This window comes from Castor canadensis, chromosome 5 (assembly GCF_047511655.1).
Source record: "Castor canadensis chromosome 5, mCasCan1.hap1v2, whole genome shotgun sequence".
In the NCBI taxonomy this organism is placed as follows: Eukaryota; Metazoa; Chordata; class Mammalia; order Rodentia; family Castoridae; genus Castor; species Castor canadensis.
In genome coordinates, this window is record NC_133390.1 from 86,130,186 (window position 1) to 86,147,013 (window position 16,828).

General features: G+C 40.8%; 2 protein-coding genes across 6 annotated transcripts in view; one reads left to right on the forward strand and one right to left on the reverse strand.

Moving 5' to 3' along the window:
- Klhl24 (kelch like family member 24) overlaps positions 1-10,483 on the reverse strand; it is a 40,032-nt gene extending 29,549 nt beyond the window's left edge. Inside the window, exon 1 of one of the 5 annotated variants that reach the window (XM_020175812.2) lies at positions 10,348-10,483. The gene's annotated coding sequence lies outside the window, so the exon portion shown is untranslated. Of the gene's footprint in view, positions 1-5,570; positions 5,687-9,820; positions 9,956-10,289 lie in introns of those variants that run through there. The other 4 variants (XM_074073650.1, XM_020175813.2, XM_020175811.2 and 1 more) reach the window with 4 other exon arrangements.
- On the forward strand, positions 9,271-15,486 carry LOC141423459 (uncharacterized). Its single transcript, XM_074075237.1, has 4 exons — positions 9,271-9,484; positions 9,568-9,706; positions 9,872-10,519; positions 12,531-15,486. Exons 1-4 carry the CDS (start codon positions 9,271-9,273, stop codon positions 12,565-12,567), a joined length of 1,038 nt encoding a protein of 345 aa, XP_073931338.1. The 3' UTR covers positions 12,568-15,486.
- The last annotated feature ends 1,342 nt before the right edge of the window (positions 15,487-16,828 follow it).

The following is a 16,828-nucleotide window of genomic DNA, read 5'->3' on the forward strand; positions in this document are numbered from 1 at the left end:
GACAACCGGAGTTTGCACTCAGGGCTTCTTATTTAGTAAAGCAGGCACTCTACCCCTTGAGCCATACCTCCAGTCCATTTTGCTCTGGTTATTCTGGAGATGGGGGCGGGGGGAGGGGTCTCTTGAGCTATTTACCAGGGCTGGCCTTGAACCACTATCATCCCCATCTCAGCCTCCCATAGAGCTAGGATTACAGGTGTGAGCCACCAGCACCCGCCTAGATGTTTAATACTTTCTAATTAACAGAAAGTGCTTAAAACAACCTAAAAGCCCCACAATAGGAATTAGATAAATCACAGTACACCTTCTGGATGGAACACTTTTTGCAACCATTAAAAAACACGTAGACTAGTGACACTGAGAAGTATTAGCCAGATAATAAGTGAAAAAAAGCAGATCACAGAAATATGCTAACCCAAAAATCTATTATATATTAGTGCACCTGGGGATAGAAAACAGGAGGAACATAAGCCAAAAGTTAAATGATTTATTCACCTTCTCTATTTTCCCCCAAATTTCCATTATAAATAGGTAGTACTTTGTTTTAAAATTTTTAAAATGTATGTTTTCTTGGCCCTGCTCCCTTTTACTAATAAGATATAGTCCCACGCTTCCAGGGATGACTAAGTAACCATGGATTTAGGCACTTGGCTATAGGTATCAACTCTCTTTATGCTAATTTTAAGGGAGTTCTTTTATTCTTACTCTCTTTCTACACCTCCAGGAGGTGATAGATGATCTGAAAGTGTATAAATAATTGGTTAAGAGTACTTGAAATTATCCTCATCTATTCCTGTAACCTCAGAATCTCATACACAATCATTTCTAAAGGTCCCAATGTGTTCCTAAAATATTTAAGTCATTCAGGTCTAATCATGGCAGCAGCAGTAAGTTAGCTAAAGGATATCATGGATAATCCAAAATATGGGCTGCCATCTTACATTCACAAGCCACAAATTAATAATCTTATTGTAAGACTATTATGTGTACCTTTGTCACATATCAAGTTGTACTCCATTTTAAAAACCCATAAGTGACATAAAGGAAAACAAAATATATGATAAACTCAAGAAGCAACTCACTTTATTGATCTTTTTAAAATTATTATTTTTTTTTTTTTGCTATACTGGGGTTTGAATTCAGAGCCTCACACTTTCTAGGCAGGTGTTTTCCCACTTGAGCCACTCACTCATTTTATTATATTTTCTCTTTTCCATGTTATTAACTTTGTCTTCTAGTTCAACTAGTGTAATTGCCCCCTGATATCTTAGTTTCAATATTCACTAGATACTTCTAGCTTTCATCAATTCTCTCACTGAATTTACTTATTTTTGTTGCTTCCATCACCATCAGGAGCCAACATTCATGATTAGTTTTAAAATTTACTACCACTTACCGATTAGAGATCATGTTTGCCTCATTGTAATCATCGAATTTCTTCGATTATGGTTGTCTATCTATGTGTGTGCACGTCCTCATGTATATTAATGTATGTACAGGCTAAAATATAAAAATCTATTTATAGTGCATAAACTCACTTCCAAATTCCAAGTTCTCATATCTAGGCAGTAGCACATATATCAAACCTGGTTTCATTTGAAACTATCTTAGTAATACTTCTATCCTCAGAAATCTAGCCCACATAGAAAGGAAGATCACCACTGTGCCTGAATGTCAACTTTGTTGTTGTTACAACTTAAGTAATACAAGTGATAAAAGGGGGACATTTGAATTATGTCAACATAAACTGCGGTGACATGGTCTTTAACTTGTATTTTGTTCTTAATGCTTTATTAATCTAGACTCAAATTATGATTGAATTAGCCACAAATCAGCTTCCTAAATCAAGAACTTATTCATTGCTTATCTAATTTAAGTTCTTATACATTTCAGTTCAAAAAATTCACAGGAACTATTGTGACTTTGACTTGTGATACAATTACTGGTTGTTAACAATAAAATTCTTGGTCTATCTCCCTCCATACGTTTTTTATTTCTTAATGTTTAAATGAAAATGTGTTCAGAATGCAAAACAAAATAGCTTATTGGAAGAACTAAGACTTTCCCTTTGGTTAAAATAGACAAGTAGGAAAACATACATAAAAGGATACTTTGCCTTCTGTATTCAATGATCTTAATGTATCTAGTATTAGGTCAATTTGGGGATAATATATTAAGTATTAATATGAGGCTGATTAAAACTTATAGGAGTTAGAGGTCTGTCTTTTTATGCTATTTTCTGCCCCTATTTTCATAGTTGCTTCCTTGGCTTGTTGACTGACAAAGAGGTCAAACTCTCCACTGATTTTACCCAAAGAAAAATGGAAAATCCTGGGTTAGAACACTAATAAAATCACATGGGATGACAGAGTATTCAAAAGCAACAACATACTTGTTTACTGCTGTTAATGTAAGAGAGAGACCATCTCATGACTTCAGAGATCTTTCTAAGAAGATTTGTCCTGCTACCTCCTTGCTTTTTGAACAGTTTGCTTTCTCTGAACTTTCTAAGAACTCCCCATTAACCGGTCTTCACAATAGCACCAAATATGAACACTTTCTGTTTTTGACAGGGTAAATGATCTGCGCAAAGGCATCTTAGAAATGTGACATGCATTATGAAGTATAACTTTTGGGCTTCCAGATGTAATTTATTAGCTTTTACCTTCCCATTTTATATAAATCAAGTATTTTCACTGGTAATGATTAAAAATATAAGCAAAAGTTTAATCATATCTCAAAGTACAGTATTTAACATAGGTTCAGTGTTTATCATAAATGAACTCATATGTACCAAGCAAACAGAACAATTACAGATTGAACTCTTTTAAAAATTTTGCAAATTTAAAAGCAGGAAGGAGTAAGCAGTGATTAAGTAGGCATCTGTACAAAACATGTAGGAAATTCATTGCAAAGAAAAGTAAGGAATGAAAGTCATGTCTAGACAAGGTAGAGTGATCAGACTGCTGTATCACTGACTGGCTACCAAAGTTATATGATTTGTCTGGCAAAGTGAGCATCCCCTCTTCCTTGTCCTCATTTTTTCAGGTACTTTATTCCTGGAGTTAGACTGTCACTTGAAAACAATGGTCTTTTAAAAGATTCTTCTAGTTAAGGATACTTGAGGGCTTACTTGCAACTGCAGAACTCGTAAGTGTTGTAGATTTATTTTCTGATTGCTAGGTAAATTTAAAATTACACGCATTTGGACTATGTCCCAGAAAAATAAGTGGAGACAACCTATTTTGGTATCTTTGTGACTGGAGAAAAATGCAGAAGAGGAACTGAGGCTCTCAGAAAGGAAGAGAAAAGACTGGGCAAATATTTAGTAACAGGAATGACTGTGACACTGCCTTCCTTTATGAGCTTAAGGACACAGTTGTTCCTTGTTATTCTGATTGCTGTTATGTGACCCTGGTTAAAGAAAATGGTTTAAATCCTCTAGTAACAATCTTTATGTAAATTTGTAATTATTATGAATATACCTTTTTAGCATTTGCTTGATCAAAGCCCTATTCAAAATATTTGTGTTAATTTCTACACCTAAAATAGAGAACAGCAACATATAAATCAGATACTAATCAATTCTTGTACAGTTGGCATTATTTATCGCTATGTTGGAAAAAATTCTTAAATTCCAACTTATGACTAGAAGTTCACTTTTACATTGAAAATCATTAAGAATAACACTTCCAGCCTGATGGAATGGCTCAAGTGGTAGAGTGTGAGGCTCTGAGTTCAAACCCCAGTAATGAAAAAAAAAAAAAACCAAACCCACCTCCTGAAAGCAAATTAATTCATTTTATTTACATATAAATTAGTTTTACCAACTTATCCTGAGGTAATATTTCTTGAGTTAAAGTCTTGAGTGAAAGATGAATAAACAAATATCCATGGGTACAGCAAGCTAAATGTGGCACTGAGATGAAAGAAATATATACCCTGTGGCTATACTACTTTGGATATATGAAGAGTATGTTTCATGCAAGCTTGGAGCCATTCAATAACTCTTAAGTTGGTCTATGAATACTACCAAAAGTAAACAGTAAACCTACATTATAACTATGGAATGAAGTTGAGAAAAATCTCAAGAATCTAGGAAAAAAAACCCCTAGCTTTAAAATCCTTACTTAAAAGGGTGGGGGGAAGGAAATGAAAGAGAAAGATGGAGGGGGTGAATCTAAGATATATTGTAAGCAATTTTGCTAATGTCACAATGTACCCCCAGTACAACTATAATATGCTAATAAATAGATAAAAGGAAAAAACTACAACGGTGATACAGGAAAAAAAATCCTTACTCAGGTTTTTTTAATACAGAATCTATTATCGTATAAACAGACTTAATCTCTATAGAAACCAACTAATTCAGAATAATTACTTTTTCTCCCCTTGGGTGGAAGGAGAGGGGCATCTAAGAGAAACTACCAGAACTTTGAATTGTGTACAGAATAGCAATAGTATTTTAATACAAGTGGTTCTGGTTTCTGGCCCAGATATCTATAAATAGAACTCGTAAATTCTTCTTCTTTTTTTTTTTTTTTTTTTGGCAGTACTGGAGTTTGAACTCAGAACTTTGTCCTTGAAAGGCAGGCACTCTACTGCATGAGCCACACCTCCAATCCTTTTTGCCCTGGTTACTTTGGAGATAGGGTCTTTCTTTTTGCCCAGGCCGGCCTGAACCACAATCTTCCTACTTTAAGTTTCCTCCTCTCACAGGGAGGGAAGGTGGCGTACACCACCATGCCCAGATTTTTCTATTAAGATAGAGTCTTACACACTTTTTTGTCAATGCTGGCCTAGCAGTAGGCTGATCTCAGCCTACTATTTAGCTTGGGATGACAGGTACATGCCATCAAATTTACCTACTGGTTGAGATGGGGTTCTCACTAACTTTTTGCTCTGACTGGCCTCAAACCACAATCCTCCCCATCTCAGCCTCCCAAGTAGTTAGGATTACAGGTGTGAGCCACTGGCACTCAGGAAACTCATAAATTCTTAATAAGTTTAGGCAAATTCCAAAATGGATGCCAAAGCCAAGTATAAACTACCAACTATTTTTTTACATATATATATATACAAACACATCTCTATACTGTGCAATGATTATAGGATGGAAAGCTATCTTATATGTTTCCTTACTTTCTTAAGTGAGTCTAACTTATGTGTACCTTTGGTAAAAAACACTGCAATTTGGTTAAATTAGGGGACTGGTCATCCTAGCTAAGTAAGTGTTCTTTCCCAGTGGATAATAAGATCCTAAGCCAAGGAAAGTATTTAGGTCAACTGAAGAAACATTTATAGAAAGCTGTCTGTGTCTGGCATGGGGGTAGCAATACTGGATTTGGATCCAGTATTTTCTCTGTAGGTCTAAGACCAGAATCAAACAAGAACTCCAAGATTAATACCAAAACAGATTCGAATTCTGAGCATCTCTATTGCAGAAAATACAGATGCAAACTGGAACGGGTCATCTCATGATTCATCTGGTCTAGAAATATATTCTATGGAGTAGAAAGGGCAAGGCAATTCACCTGGGCATTTTCTGCAGGACTTTAGGTAATACTCACCAACCTAATAGGTAAGGGCAAGGTACAAAGTCTGAAGATGTATTACATCAGCTGGAGGTGTGGATCAAGTGGTAGAGCACCTGCCTAGCAAGCACAGGACCCTGAGTTCAAATCCCATACTGCCAAAAAAAAATGAAGAAAAGAGATGTATTATATCCTAACTGCAGTATAACTACTACAATAAGCTTCTTTAGAATAAAGGAATCCTATACAGAGAGGTTACAATCACCCTTAAAGATGGCATGGATTAATGAGGGTCTTCTTCTAATGACTAAATACCAGGAAACACAGGAAGTCAAGATCCAGACTAACACAGTCCCTATAACTTGTCGTAGTGAACTGTATCATGCACTATAATACTGTTTCCCAAATACAACCATGAATGAAGAACAACACAGCAGAAACAAGAAAGGTTAACTAAGAAGAGAGATAAATACTTTAGAGATAAATAGTAACTCAAAAGAAGGAAAGGCAACAAATAATTGCAAGAGTAAACCCCTCCTTTAAAAAAATAACTAGAAAATGATGTTCAAGTAAGTAATATGAAAAAACAAGCTTTTTTTTTTCTTTTATTTTTGGCAGTTACTGGGGTTTTTTTAACTCATGGCCTCATGTGTTAGACAGGCGCTCTACTGCTTGGGCCATACCTCCATACCTTTTTGCTCTGGTTATTTTGGAGACAGGGTCTTGATTTTTGTTCAGGTCCCCTAGACCATGATCCTATTTTAAGCTACCCATAGACAGGCACATGCCACCATGCACAGCCTTTACCTTTTGCGATGGGGTTTCTCGAACTCCCTGCTCTGGCTGGCCTGGAACTCAGATCTCCCAATCTCAGCTTCCTAGTGGTATTAGGGATTGAACCCAGGGCCTCATGCATGCTAAGCACTGAGTTATGTCCTAATGGCCACTTTTTAAAAATCACAAATTTACAAGAGTATTTACAGTCTAATCTTCAAGCTATTTTCAATATTTCAGATTTCTTAATGGCCATATTTACCAGCTATAAGATATCCAAAACCAACTAAACCCTCTAGTTTATTTGGCTACAAATACAACTAATGATCATCCCATGTCAAGTAGAAATTCAGATAGGCAATACATGACTTTGGTAATGAACAATTGAGGAGAGCTTAAATGTGTCACATTAGAAAATGTAGCTCTATAACTAAAAAAAGATTACTATCTTCTCTTGACTCACAGAAGAAAATTTTCTACATGGTCTTGAATTTTCTCTTCCTGCTTTAAAAGTTTTGACTACAGATGTTCTTCAGCCCCCCAAAGGAAGGGTAAAAAAGTTAATCATCATACATACCTGGTATACCAAGCTGCCCTGCTATACTACATACACTTCTCACTAGATTTGACAAGTAACCTTAGTGCCATTTGGTTTTATCCTGCTAATGCAGATTCTTTTAAGTATTTAGTGCATTATTTTAAAATTAAAAGACCTAGAGATGTACAGCAAAATTGTTCTTGGTTCTTTTATCACAATTAAATCTGCAAGGATGCCACCAGATGCTCTGTCACTTGAATAAGTTTGAGAACCAAATTAAAGGACTTCCTTATGTATAAAAGCCCTTGTGGTGCCAAAAATTATTTATAGAAATAACATTTAGAAAGCTCACTAAAGAGTAAAGCCTAGTCACTTAAAATAATTTTGTTTTGTTTTGTTTTCTTTTTTTTCAAGATAGAGTCCTCCTGTGTAGCCCAAACTCACCTCAAACTGGAGAATATGCTGCCAAGTGCTGGGATTACAAGTGTGAACCACCATACCCACTTTGCCTGCTCATTTTTAAAACATCAATTTTAATATTTCTTAAGATATGCCAAATGCTGGCCAGGCACAGTGTTTTACTCCTGTAATCCTATCTACTCTGGAGGTGGAGATCAGGAAGATCAAGGTTTGAGGCCAGTCTGGGCAAAGACTGAGACTCCATCTGAACAAAAAAGTTGGGGGAGGGGGGTTGTATGTTTGTAATCCCAGTTACAGAGGAGATGTAGGTAGGATGAGCACAGTCCAAAGCACACCCCAGGCAAATTCGAGACCCCATATGAAAGATAACTACAGTAAAAAAAAGGGTGGAGGTGTGGCTCAAGTGGTAAAGCACTTGAGGCCCTGAATTTAACCCCCACACAAAACACCAAAATGCTGAAAAATTACAGCTTTTGGATGATGAATTTAGGCAGGAAAACAAACTCTTCAATTAAACAAAGTCAGTTTAGCTATTGTGTCTTTCCTTCCTTTTTTTTTTGAGACAGGATCTCGATGTGTCACCCAGGCTGGCCACAGTAGTTATCCTACCTCAGTCTCCCTAGTAGCTGGAACTACAGACAGAAGCCAATATGCTGAGTTTATTGTGTTTTTTATAGAAGACAAGGGTGTTAAAAAATCCAGTCATCAAGTTGCCATATATACTCTTTCATTGTTCCAGCCACAACAGAAATAAAATCATATAAAAACCACTTTTTATATGCATGCTTGTGGGGCTATTTTATTTACATTTCTCATTATACACCCCATATATGTTTGTTGAAAAGAGATGTCCCAAATTTCTAGCTAAGAATAAAATATATACAAGAATAAATGTAGCAACTTGTTTACTATATAGTAGTATTTATTTTTTCAAAGGTTCAACCTTTGGGTTTTAATGAAATGGCAGAAAAACAAGGAAGTAAAAATAGTGTATTGAAAAAGCATTAAGGTTTGAAGAACTTGGACAAAAGCCAGGAAAGTTAGATAAAGCTGATAGTCAGCCTTAACTCAGAGTATTCTTTCTTCTTCCTGTTTACAGACTAAGTTACCAGCCTTTATCAAGTGGTGGCTTCATTTTTTAAAAAGGTAAGACTGTTGCATTTGTGGTATAGAAATATTATGCTCTTAACATGTTAGTGACGAGGCAGTTCTGACCACAGCAGCAGCTCATGCTTGCATAGCCATCTCTCCTTGAATTTCAAAAATATGTTAAGCATGTATAAGCAATTCAATTCCTGCTTCACCCCGGAGAGCTTAAAACTCCTATAAAAATGTATTGTCATGTGTGAATTGCTACAGATTTACAGGGAAAGAAAATCTGATAAAACCCAAGTGCCTCATTAGCTCAAGAGATTAGGACAACCACCTAGGGCTAAAAGGACTGGCCTTCCAGATTATTACTGTCATCTTAATTTACAAGTTTCAAGGAACATACCTGCAATTCACTTCTCCCAGGTTATAAGTGAAAGCGTATGAACTAGAATCACTCAAACAAGGACAACAATCCATCTAAACCAGGGCATAGAATCTTTAACTTTGAGGAGAATAGCCTCAAACTATCGTTTTTTTAAAAAGCAGAAAAACCTACTTTTACCATCTCAATTGACCACAAGAAGATTTTAAATTTTGCAAACCTAGTAATAAAATCAACCTACAGGTCATTTCTATCAACCAGCTGGTGAACTTAAATGGATCTCCAACTGCAAATACTAAGTGCAAGTGATTAATCATAAGTCCACTAAAGTCAAGTGCGAACAGTCACTGCCCGAGGGGTGACCGCGAGGTCCCTCAGAATGTGGTCTATATTTAGCTATCTAAGCTTTGTTTACAGAACAGTGGGATACAAATCCGCAGGAGGAGGCCTTCCTTTACACCATCCCAGCAGCTGAGGCGATAGCAGTTACAGGGTGCTAACTTTTCGGTCCTTGGAGGCTGCACCCCCGCATGCCCAGAACTGCCAGTAGGCTCCGCGAAGCCGCGGCGGCTCCAGGGGCCCGGGGTGCGCGCCACCCTCCCCTCCGCCGCTCCCTTAGCACCCGCAGCCGGGGCGCGCTCCCGCGCGTCCTCCAGATCACCTTCAAGGGGGCGGGCAGAACTGCAGGGGCGGGGCCATCGAGCGGCAAGACGCTGGCCAATAGAAACTCTGAACTCGCCGCAGGCGCCCAATCCTGGCGGTGTAGCTAACAGTCTTGGCCCAGGGTGTCCAGAATTGGGGGCGGTGACACTGGGAACTAAATTAAGACGCGGAGCCCTGGAGTGGTGGGAAGGTGGGGAGGTTAGGCGGGGCCTCCGCCGGCGTTCCGCCCGCTTCCCCGCCCGCTGGCTCCCCGGGGACGACCGCAGAGGCCGGGCTCCCCGAGCGGGCCCGGACGCGATCGCGGTAAACAAAGGCTGGAGGGCGGCGGGGGCGGGGGTAACGGTCAGGTGACAGTGCCCAGCACATTTCGCAATCGCTTTAACGGGGCTCCTCTGGCCCGTAGCACTGGGACCTCACCTTGATCCCGTTGGTCGCCTCTACCAAACGGGAAGCCTGGATTTGAGACAGTGGCGCTGCCGGCGCTTCCAGCGATAGAGAAGAGCAGTGCCGTTCGAAGCCCATACCAACATACAGGACCAGTCCCCCTCGCTGGCCCCCTGCCCCCCGACTCCGAGGCGGTGGGTTAACCGCTCCTGCCGCCCGGGACCCGAGGCTCTCCCTGCCCAGCAGGCCGCGCCGCAGTTCCGGGACCGTAACGACAGAGGTGGGGGGAGCCCTCCCTCCCTCAGACGGTAGCCATCGAGACCGACTGGAGAGCTCTGGCGCGCGCTGGTGGCCCTGCGCCCCCAGAAAAGGGCACTTTGGGCCCAGCCACAGGCCCCCCGAAACCCTCGTTGGTCCCGAGAGGCCGGCCGGCTTTCGCTGGCTCCCCTCCCGCAGACACCCGGTGGTCGGGACCTCGGCCGCCCCTCCGCCCCCGAGGTACCAGGCTCTAGCCGGTTCCTCGCCTTTGGGCCGGTCCCGGAGCTGTCATCCCCGGGTACCTCTCGGCGAAGGCTGGAAGCGGCCAGCGGGCAGCAATGGGGCGGGCGGCGCAGCGCACTCTCCAGCGCCGGCGTCTCCTGCACCCGCCAGTCTCCGCCACTGCTCACAACAAAGGAAACATGTGACCGTCCCGGCCAAAACACTGAACGTCATTGACCCCTGGCCAATCGGGTGGGTGTCATTCGCCCGGGGCACTCTGGGAGATGTAGTTCCAACTGCCGGAAGGCCGCACTGGCCACCTGCGTTCCGGCTATAGGCTATAGGTGGGAGTTGGGTGTGGAGGGTGACAAGACCCGATCGAGGGCTGCTTACTGGAAACACGGGAGTCAGGTTTCCAGTCGTGCCTCTATTAAGGAAATAAGTCTTGTGCAAGCCTAGCCAGAAGCATGCATTATTTATTGCCCTCAAAGTCCCCTCCACGTCCCAAGGCAAAAGCACGTGACCAAGAACTCGGTTTTAATTTAACCTATAGCAATACAATAGGGAAATCTGAGGGCCTGAGGGGTAGTCACTTAGGACCCTGGTCACTGAAGGCACAAAGGAAACTGCCTTTTTTTTTTTTTTTTTTGTAAATCTGTTAATGTCACTGGTGTCAGCCCTAGATTATCTTTTAATTTTAAATGCACATGCAGGTTCAAAAAGTTGTCACAAATAGCTATTTTCTGAGGCAGATAGATTCCTCAGAAGGACATTATTTTGTTTTGTTCTGCAAATTTTTTTCAACTATGAGTATACTTCCTACTTTGGCAACCATTTGACTAGTTTTGTTTTCAGATATCAAAATTATAGCACCTTTCTTCATGAATCCAGTCGTGCCTCTATTAAATAAGGGGATGTGTTCCAATGACCAGGAGTGGAATAATATGGAAGGTGTGTGCCCAGGCCTTTTAAATATGCTTTTTAGGCCTCTTTTTCGTCTCTTATTAAAATTATTAAGAATGAAAAACACCTGCTATTCATTGAGCACCTACTGTAGGAGGGGGAAAGTTTCTTTTCACTCCTCTAGGGTTCCTGGCTAGGCCTGAAATAAAAACTGCTTACCAGTCTGGCTAGATCAGTCCCCATAGGCAGAGATCTAAGAGGCTAATGTAAGAATCCTTTTTCTGGCTGTTGTCATGTCTATGATCTGTTAACCATGGCTTCTGAATTGAGCAAGGTGTCTCTAGCTGATGGCATTCCCAACCTATTATACCTCATATTGGGTGCCAGAAACTGTCAAGATGGAAAAGTGTGATTGATGTCTTTCCTTATCCACCATAGGGACCTGTCAGACACTTTTATAAGAAAAGCATTGGTGAAGGAGATTTTACTGAAGGTTTCACTAAGAATTACATGGTATCTCATATTGGAAAGCTCAGTAACAATCTGCTCCCTCATCTCGGCTCCTCCTCTTTCCCACCAGACACCTCCCCTGGGCTTTTCCCTGTAACAGGCCTGCCTTTGAGTTTCCTCCCTTACTGTGATCTCTGCCACCTTCCTCTGAGACTCCCTCCTCCCATCTCTTTTTCTGTTATTCACATGTTTCCATCACTTTTCAAATAGGAAGAGTTTCACTCTGTAGAAGACAGATGCTGTCATAATAAAAGTTTACCTCTGCCCACCCTACTCCACCCTACCGTTTTCCTCCATAGTGCTATTTAATGTTTCAGCAGGTCTGTTACACAATACCCCCTCAGAGTGTTAAGTGAAGAAAGAGTAAATACAGCACACTATTTGCTCATGGCACCTGAGCCTCTCCAGTCTTGAGAGCTACCTCTTCCCTCCCTTCTACTCTGGAGAGGTTAGACATGAATAATCTTTGAAACTCTTTGGAGGCAGAGGTCTGGTTCTCCCTGGCTATTTAGATACCATGAAGGATTTGTTTGTTGATTGATTTATTGCAGTGCTGGAGATGGACGTTTAAGCCTAGCACACTAGGCAAGTTCTCTACAACTGAGCCCATGACCAGCCCCCACCAAGGAAGACTGAATTGCTTCTCTGGGGCCTACTCCCACTCTAGCCAAGCCAGTCATGGGCACCACTAGGCCAGGCAAAACTCAGGATCAGACACATTAGTATTAGATTTTACAGGGAAAAATAAAGCTGGAAAATTTCCATTTTGAGATTTGGGGAAAGAGGGAATCTGCCACTTGGAACATGAACTCCTCCCAGTCTGTCACTGATCTTTCTTTTTCCCTCATAGGTGCCATCTGCCACAAGGTGTCCTTCCTCACAACTGACAGGATGTGACCTTTCCATTTCTTGGGGTTGGGTGGAATGGAAGTCTTCGCTTGTTCCTGAAACTGGCCTTCACAGGTTGACATAGATGAAGTTCTGGAGCACTTGTGCCTTGATGGCCTTAGGATTTTGTTTGTGACCAAACCTGCCACATTAGATACAAATAAGGGTGAGTGTCCTCAGCATGAGCCCTGAGTTCTGAGACACACCTGCATACTTCCCTACTATGATTCCAGCCCCAGCTCTAAGAACAGCTCATTTCACCTCCTTCTCTTCTTGCTTAATCTCTTCTCCACTGGTGGCCCCTTTGGTCTCAAAAGAAGCTGGATTTGGGGGGTAAGTTTTGTCATAAATTACTACTGTCCTGACTGCTTGAGGTAGGCCAGATCCCCCAAGGCACAGCTCCCAGCACCTTTCACATCATTTGCTATGAACACCCTCTGAGGTATGAACACTGACATTCTCCTGCTCACAGCCTTAGGCCAGTCCTAGAAATAACTGTCTTACTACTCCCAGCTCTGCTCTGCAGGCTGTCTCTCAGATGCTGCAAGTCTACGTAGAGGTCCTGCGGCAGGCCCCAGCAGGCTCTGCTTTCATCTCCAGTTTCGCACATCCAAGGCTCACAGCCTCATGACATTTAAGAGGCATGTACTGACTTTAGCCTGGGATTGCTCCCCTTCCAAATGCCTGCAGGTTCTGAGAATCTGTCTTGGATATCTGTAATAGCTTCAGGCACAGTCCTCCTAGGAATCCTGCGGTGGGTATGAAGGGAAGGGGCTGGACCTGTCCAAGAATATCTGCAGCTCACCTCCGCTCCTGTTCTTGAAAGACCCCACCCGCTTTCTTAGGAAATCGTGTTAGCGAAGGCTGGAGGAACACTCTCCAGCCCGAGAACTCTCAGTTTAATGTCTCACTGGATGCCATGCTCACTGGAGGCTCTGTCTTGGCATTCATTTCAAACAGTGCCACCTCCCTGAAGCTCTAATGAGGATCTTAGAGCAGTTTCTACAAACCAAAGATAGCCCAGTGATCACCCAAATTTGTGCCATTTTACTGCCTTCTATAAAACCAGCCCTTTGACAGTCATATCTTCTGTCTCCCTATAAAGATTTCAAATCTCAGTGCTTCCAATGGGGCTTTAGAGTTGAAGAGTCTAAGTTCAAACCACATGGCCATGAATAAATTTAATCTTTCTCAGCCTCAGTTTGCTCATCTGTAAAATGAAGATTAAAAAAATATCCACCATACAGAATTAGGAGGATTAAATAAGAACATTGAGAAACAGTAAGTGCTCAATAACAATAAAAATTGTGAATAGCTCTTCTGCTGATTCTAACTATGTCTTCTATGCTTTAGTTTTTGCTTTAAGAATGGGAGGAATAAAGAAGGAGAGAAAAGAAGAGTGAAAAAATATATGCCATCCTATAGTATAGATTTGAAAAAATAAGCCTAAAGAAATGAAATAATTTAGGAACCTAGAAACCAAAACCAGTCCTTTGAACACCCAACCAGAGTCCTATCCTCTAAAGAGAGATTGCCAATTGGGTATAAGAAAACAGTCTGCTCCTAAAATATCCACACTCAAATGCCACATAACTGAACTCAAACCATGGTTGACTGTGAGTTTCAGACCAAGGAACAAAGAATCAGGGGTTGAGGAGCTCTGTCTTTCTTTCAGGAACATTTAACATTAAAAAAAAAAAACCTACTATGTGTGCATGTACACTATTCAAATACTTGTTTTATTTAGTTTGTATTTTTGGCAGTTCTGGGGGAGTGACCACAGGGCATCATTCATGCAAGGCAGGCACTCTACCACTGAACAATATCCCCAGCCCCTAAATATTTCTTTTCAGTGCTTTTTTTTTTTTTTTTTTTTAAATCCTTGCCTGACTATTTGCTTCCAGCTCCAAATGACTCTGTAACTGGCCTAGAAAAGAGTGAGGCCTCCCAGGTCACCAGCACATAGGGACAGAGCCTCTTGACCCTGCTTGAGACAGCATTGCAAGCACATGCCTGACATATTTTGGAAAGCCTGCCTGGTTCTATTACTGGTACATGAAAGTTTTGCCCCAGCAGCAAATCTCTAAATTTAGATGCTTTTCAGGATGAACTCTGAGTGATCTTTGTCCTGAAGACAAGGAGGGAATTGGAGGGCACCTTGCTTTCTTATTTACTAATTTGCATGACAGAGTTGATATTTTATAATATAAAACTTGTCAAGATTACACGTTCATAATGGAAAATAAACAGGGAGTATCTAAGGTTTCTCCTTCATAGTTCTCAGTAAAAATTTACCCAGGGTTTAACTCAAGTGAAATAAAAACAAATCCAAGGTGAACTTTTTTTTTTTCCTGGTAACTCTATGGGGGTATCTGGAATTAATAAAACTTAGGAATTTAGTTAAAATATAATGACTCAATCTCCAGTTTTGCCATTTTAATTGAAGAAAAGACAACTTCACAAAACATTAAAAATAAATTAAAGATGGCACACGTGTGTTCCCAGCACGAGGGAGGCAGAGGATTGTGAGTTCAAGGCCAACCTGGGCTACATACCAAGACCCTTTCTCCAAACAAATAAATAAAACCATCAACAGGAGATGAAATAGAGAAAGAATCTTTAAGGAATTAAAATTTAGTGAGGCTCCAGTCCTATCAAGACTAACCCCACCAAAAAATCTTATGGAGACTCAAGAATGTAACTTTGCACACAAATTGGGTTCAAATTCTGTCCCTCCTATCACTAATTGGGTGACATTATTTAATTACTTTGGTGCACAGCTTCATTGTCTGAAAATAGAATCTGATAATAACTTATTATGATTATTAACTGATTGCTTATAAAAAGAGCATCTGGTCCAGAATAAATGGTATTATTCAATCAAGACATAATGGTGTGTGTTTTTTTCCTTTTTTTTTTTTGGCGGGACTGGGGTTACGAACTTAGGGCTTCATGCTTGCAAAGCCAGCACTCTACTACTTGAGTCACACCTTCAGTCTGCTTTGCTTTGGTTATTTTGGAACTAGGGTCTTGTGAACTATTTACTTGGGCTGGCATCCAAACCTTGATCTTCCTGATCTCATCCTCCTAAGTAGCTACCAAGAGGTGTGAGCCACCGGTGTTTTCTGTTTAGACGTAATGACAGGTAGAATGTTGCATTGACACATCCTAGCAAAAGAAGATTCTTTAACAGGGAACATCATGGTGTAATGGGAAAAAATACACACGGACAAGAGAGGGGTCCTGGGGAGTCTTGTCATAACTTCAGTCACTTTGTTTTTTTTGTTTTTGTTTTGTTTTTTTTTTTCTTCTTCAGTCACTTTGGACAAATCACCTTGGGTTGCAGTTTTCCCATCTCTAAAGGAATGCCTCTGCCTTGCACCTGGGAAGATGTTTAGCTAAACTATTTCCAAAGTCCTGTCTAGTTTTGGAAGTACTGGGTACTTTTTGTTTGTTCATTTGTTTTGCAACACTATATGGAACTCAGGGCCTTGAACATGCTAGGCAAGCACTCTATCACTAAACCATATCCCCAGATTACTGGGGATCTTTGATTAAAGGAACGTCTATGGAAACATTCTTTTGGTTCAAGAAGCACCCAAATCAGGACATACCTGGGAGCATGTGGAATTCTTTGGAAAAGTACTGTGCGGACATAGTAGGGTACACATGACCAAAGGCCAGGTTTCACTCTGGGAGCGAAAAGCCAGCCCTTTTCCTCAGGTAGTCCCACTTCTCAAAGAGTACCCTCAGCTAACTTCCCGGCTCTCCCAGACATCCCTTCCCACACTTAACCCTGAGATCTGCCCTGCTCACAGTGCTGTCTGTGAGATGCTTTGTCTCTCCAAATTTTGTCCCCAGATCTTTCTATCTTTAGCTTCTAACTGAGGGACTTTTTGGAATAAACAAGCACATGCATTAAGTTATTTATGACATTACTGTCTTGAGCCTGGCCCCTGTTATCTTTTCATTAATTATCACTTGCTTTAAAAAGAAGTTAATAGTTTTTAAAGTTCCCATCTTCTGTTTTTGAAAGGAGAAAAATTTAGAAAGGATAAAGAAGAAATTGGACATCATCTGTGATCTTCTCACCCAAATATGGTTATTGTTAGCAATATAATCCTGAGCCTTTTTAATATCTATATTTATAATATATCTATATCTACTGACACATACTTTTGCATGTTTGAGTTAATACTGTACATACAAAACAAACTCACGTTATTGTGGTGGTACTCAGTGCCTTGCGCTTGCTATAGG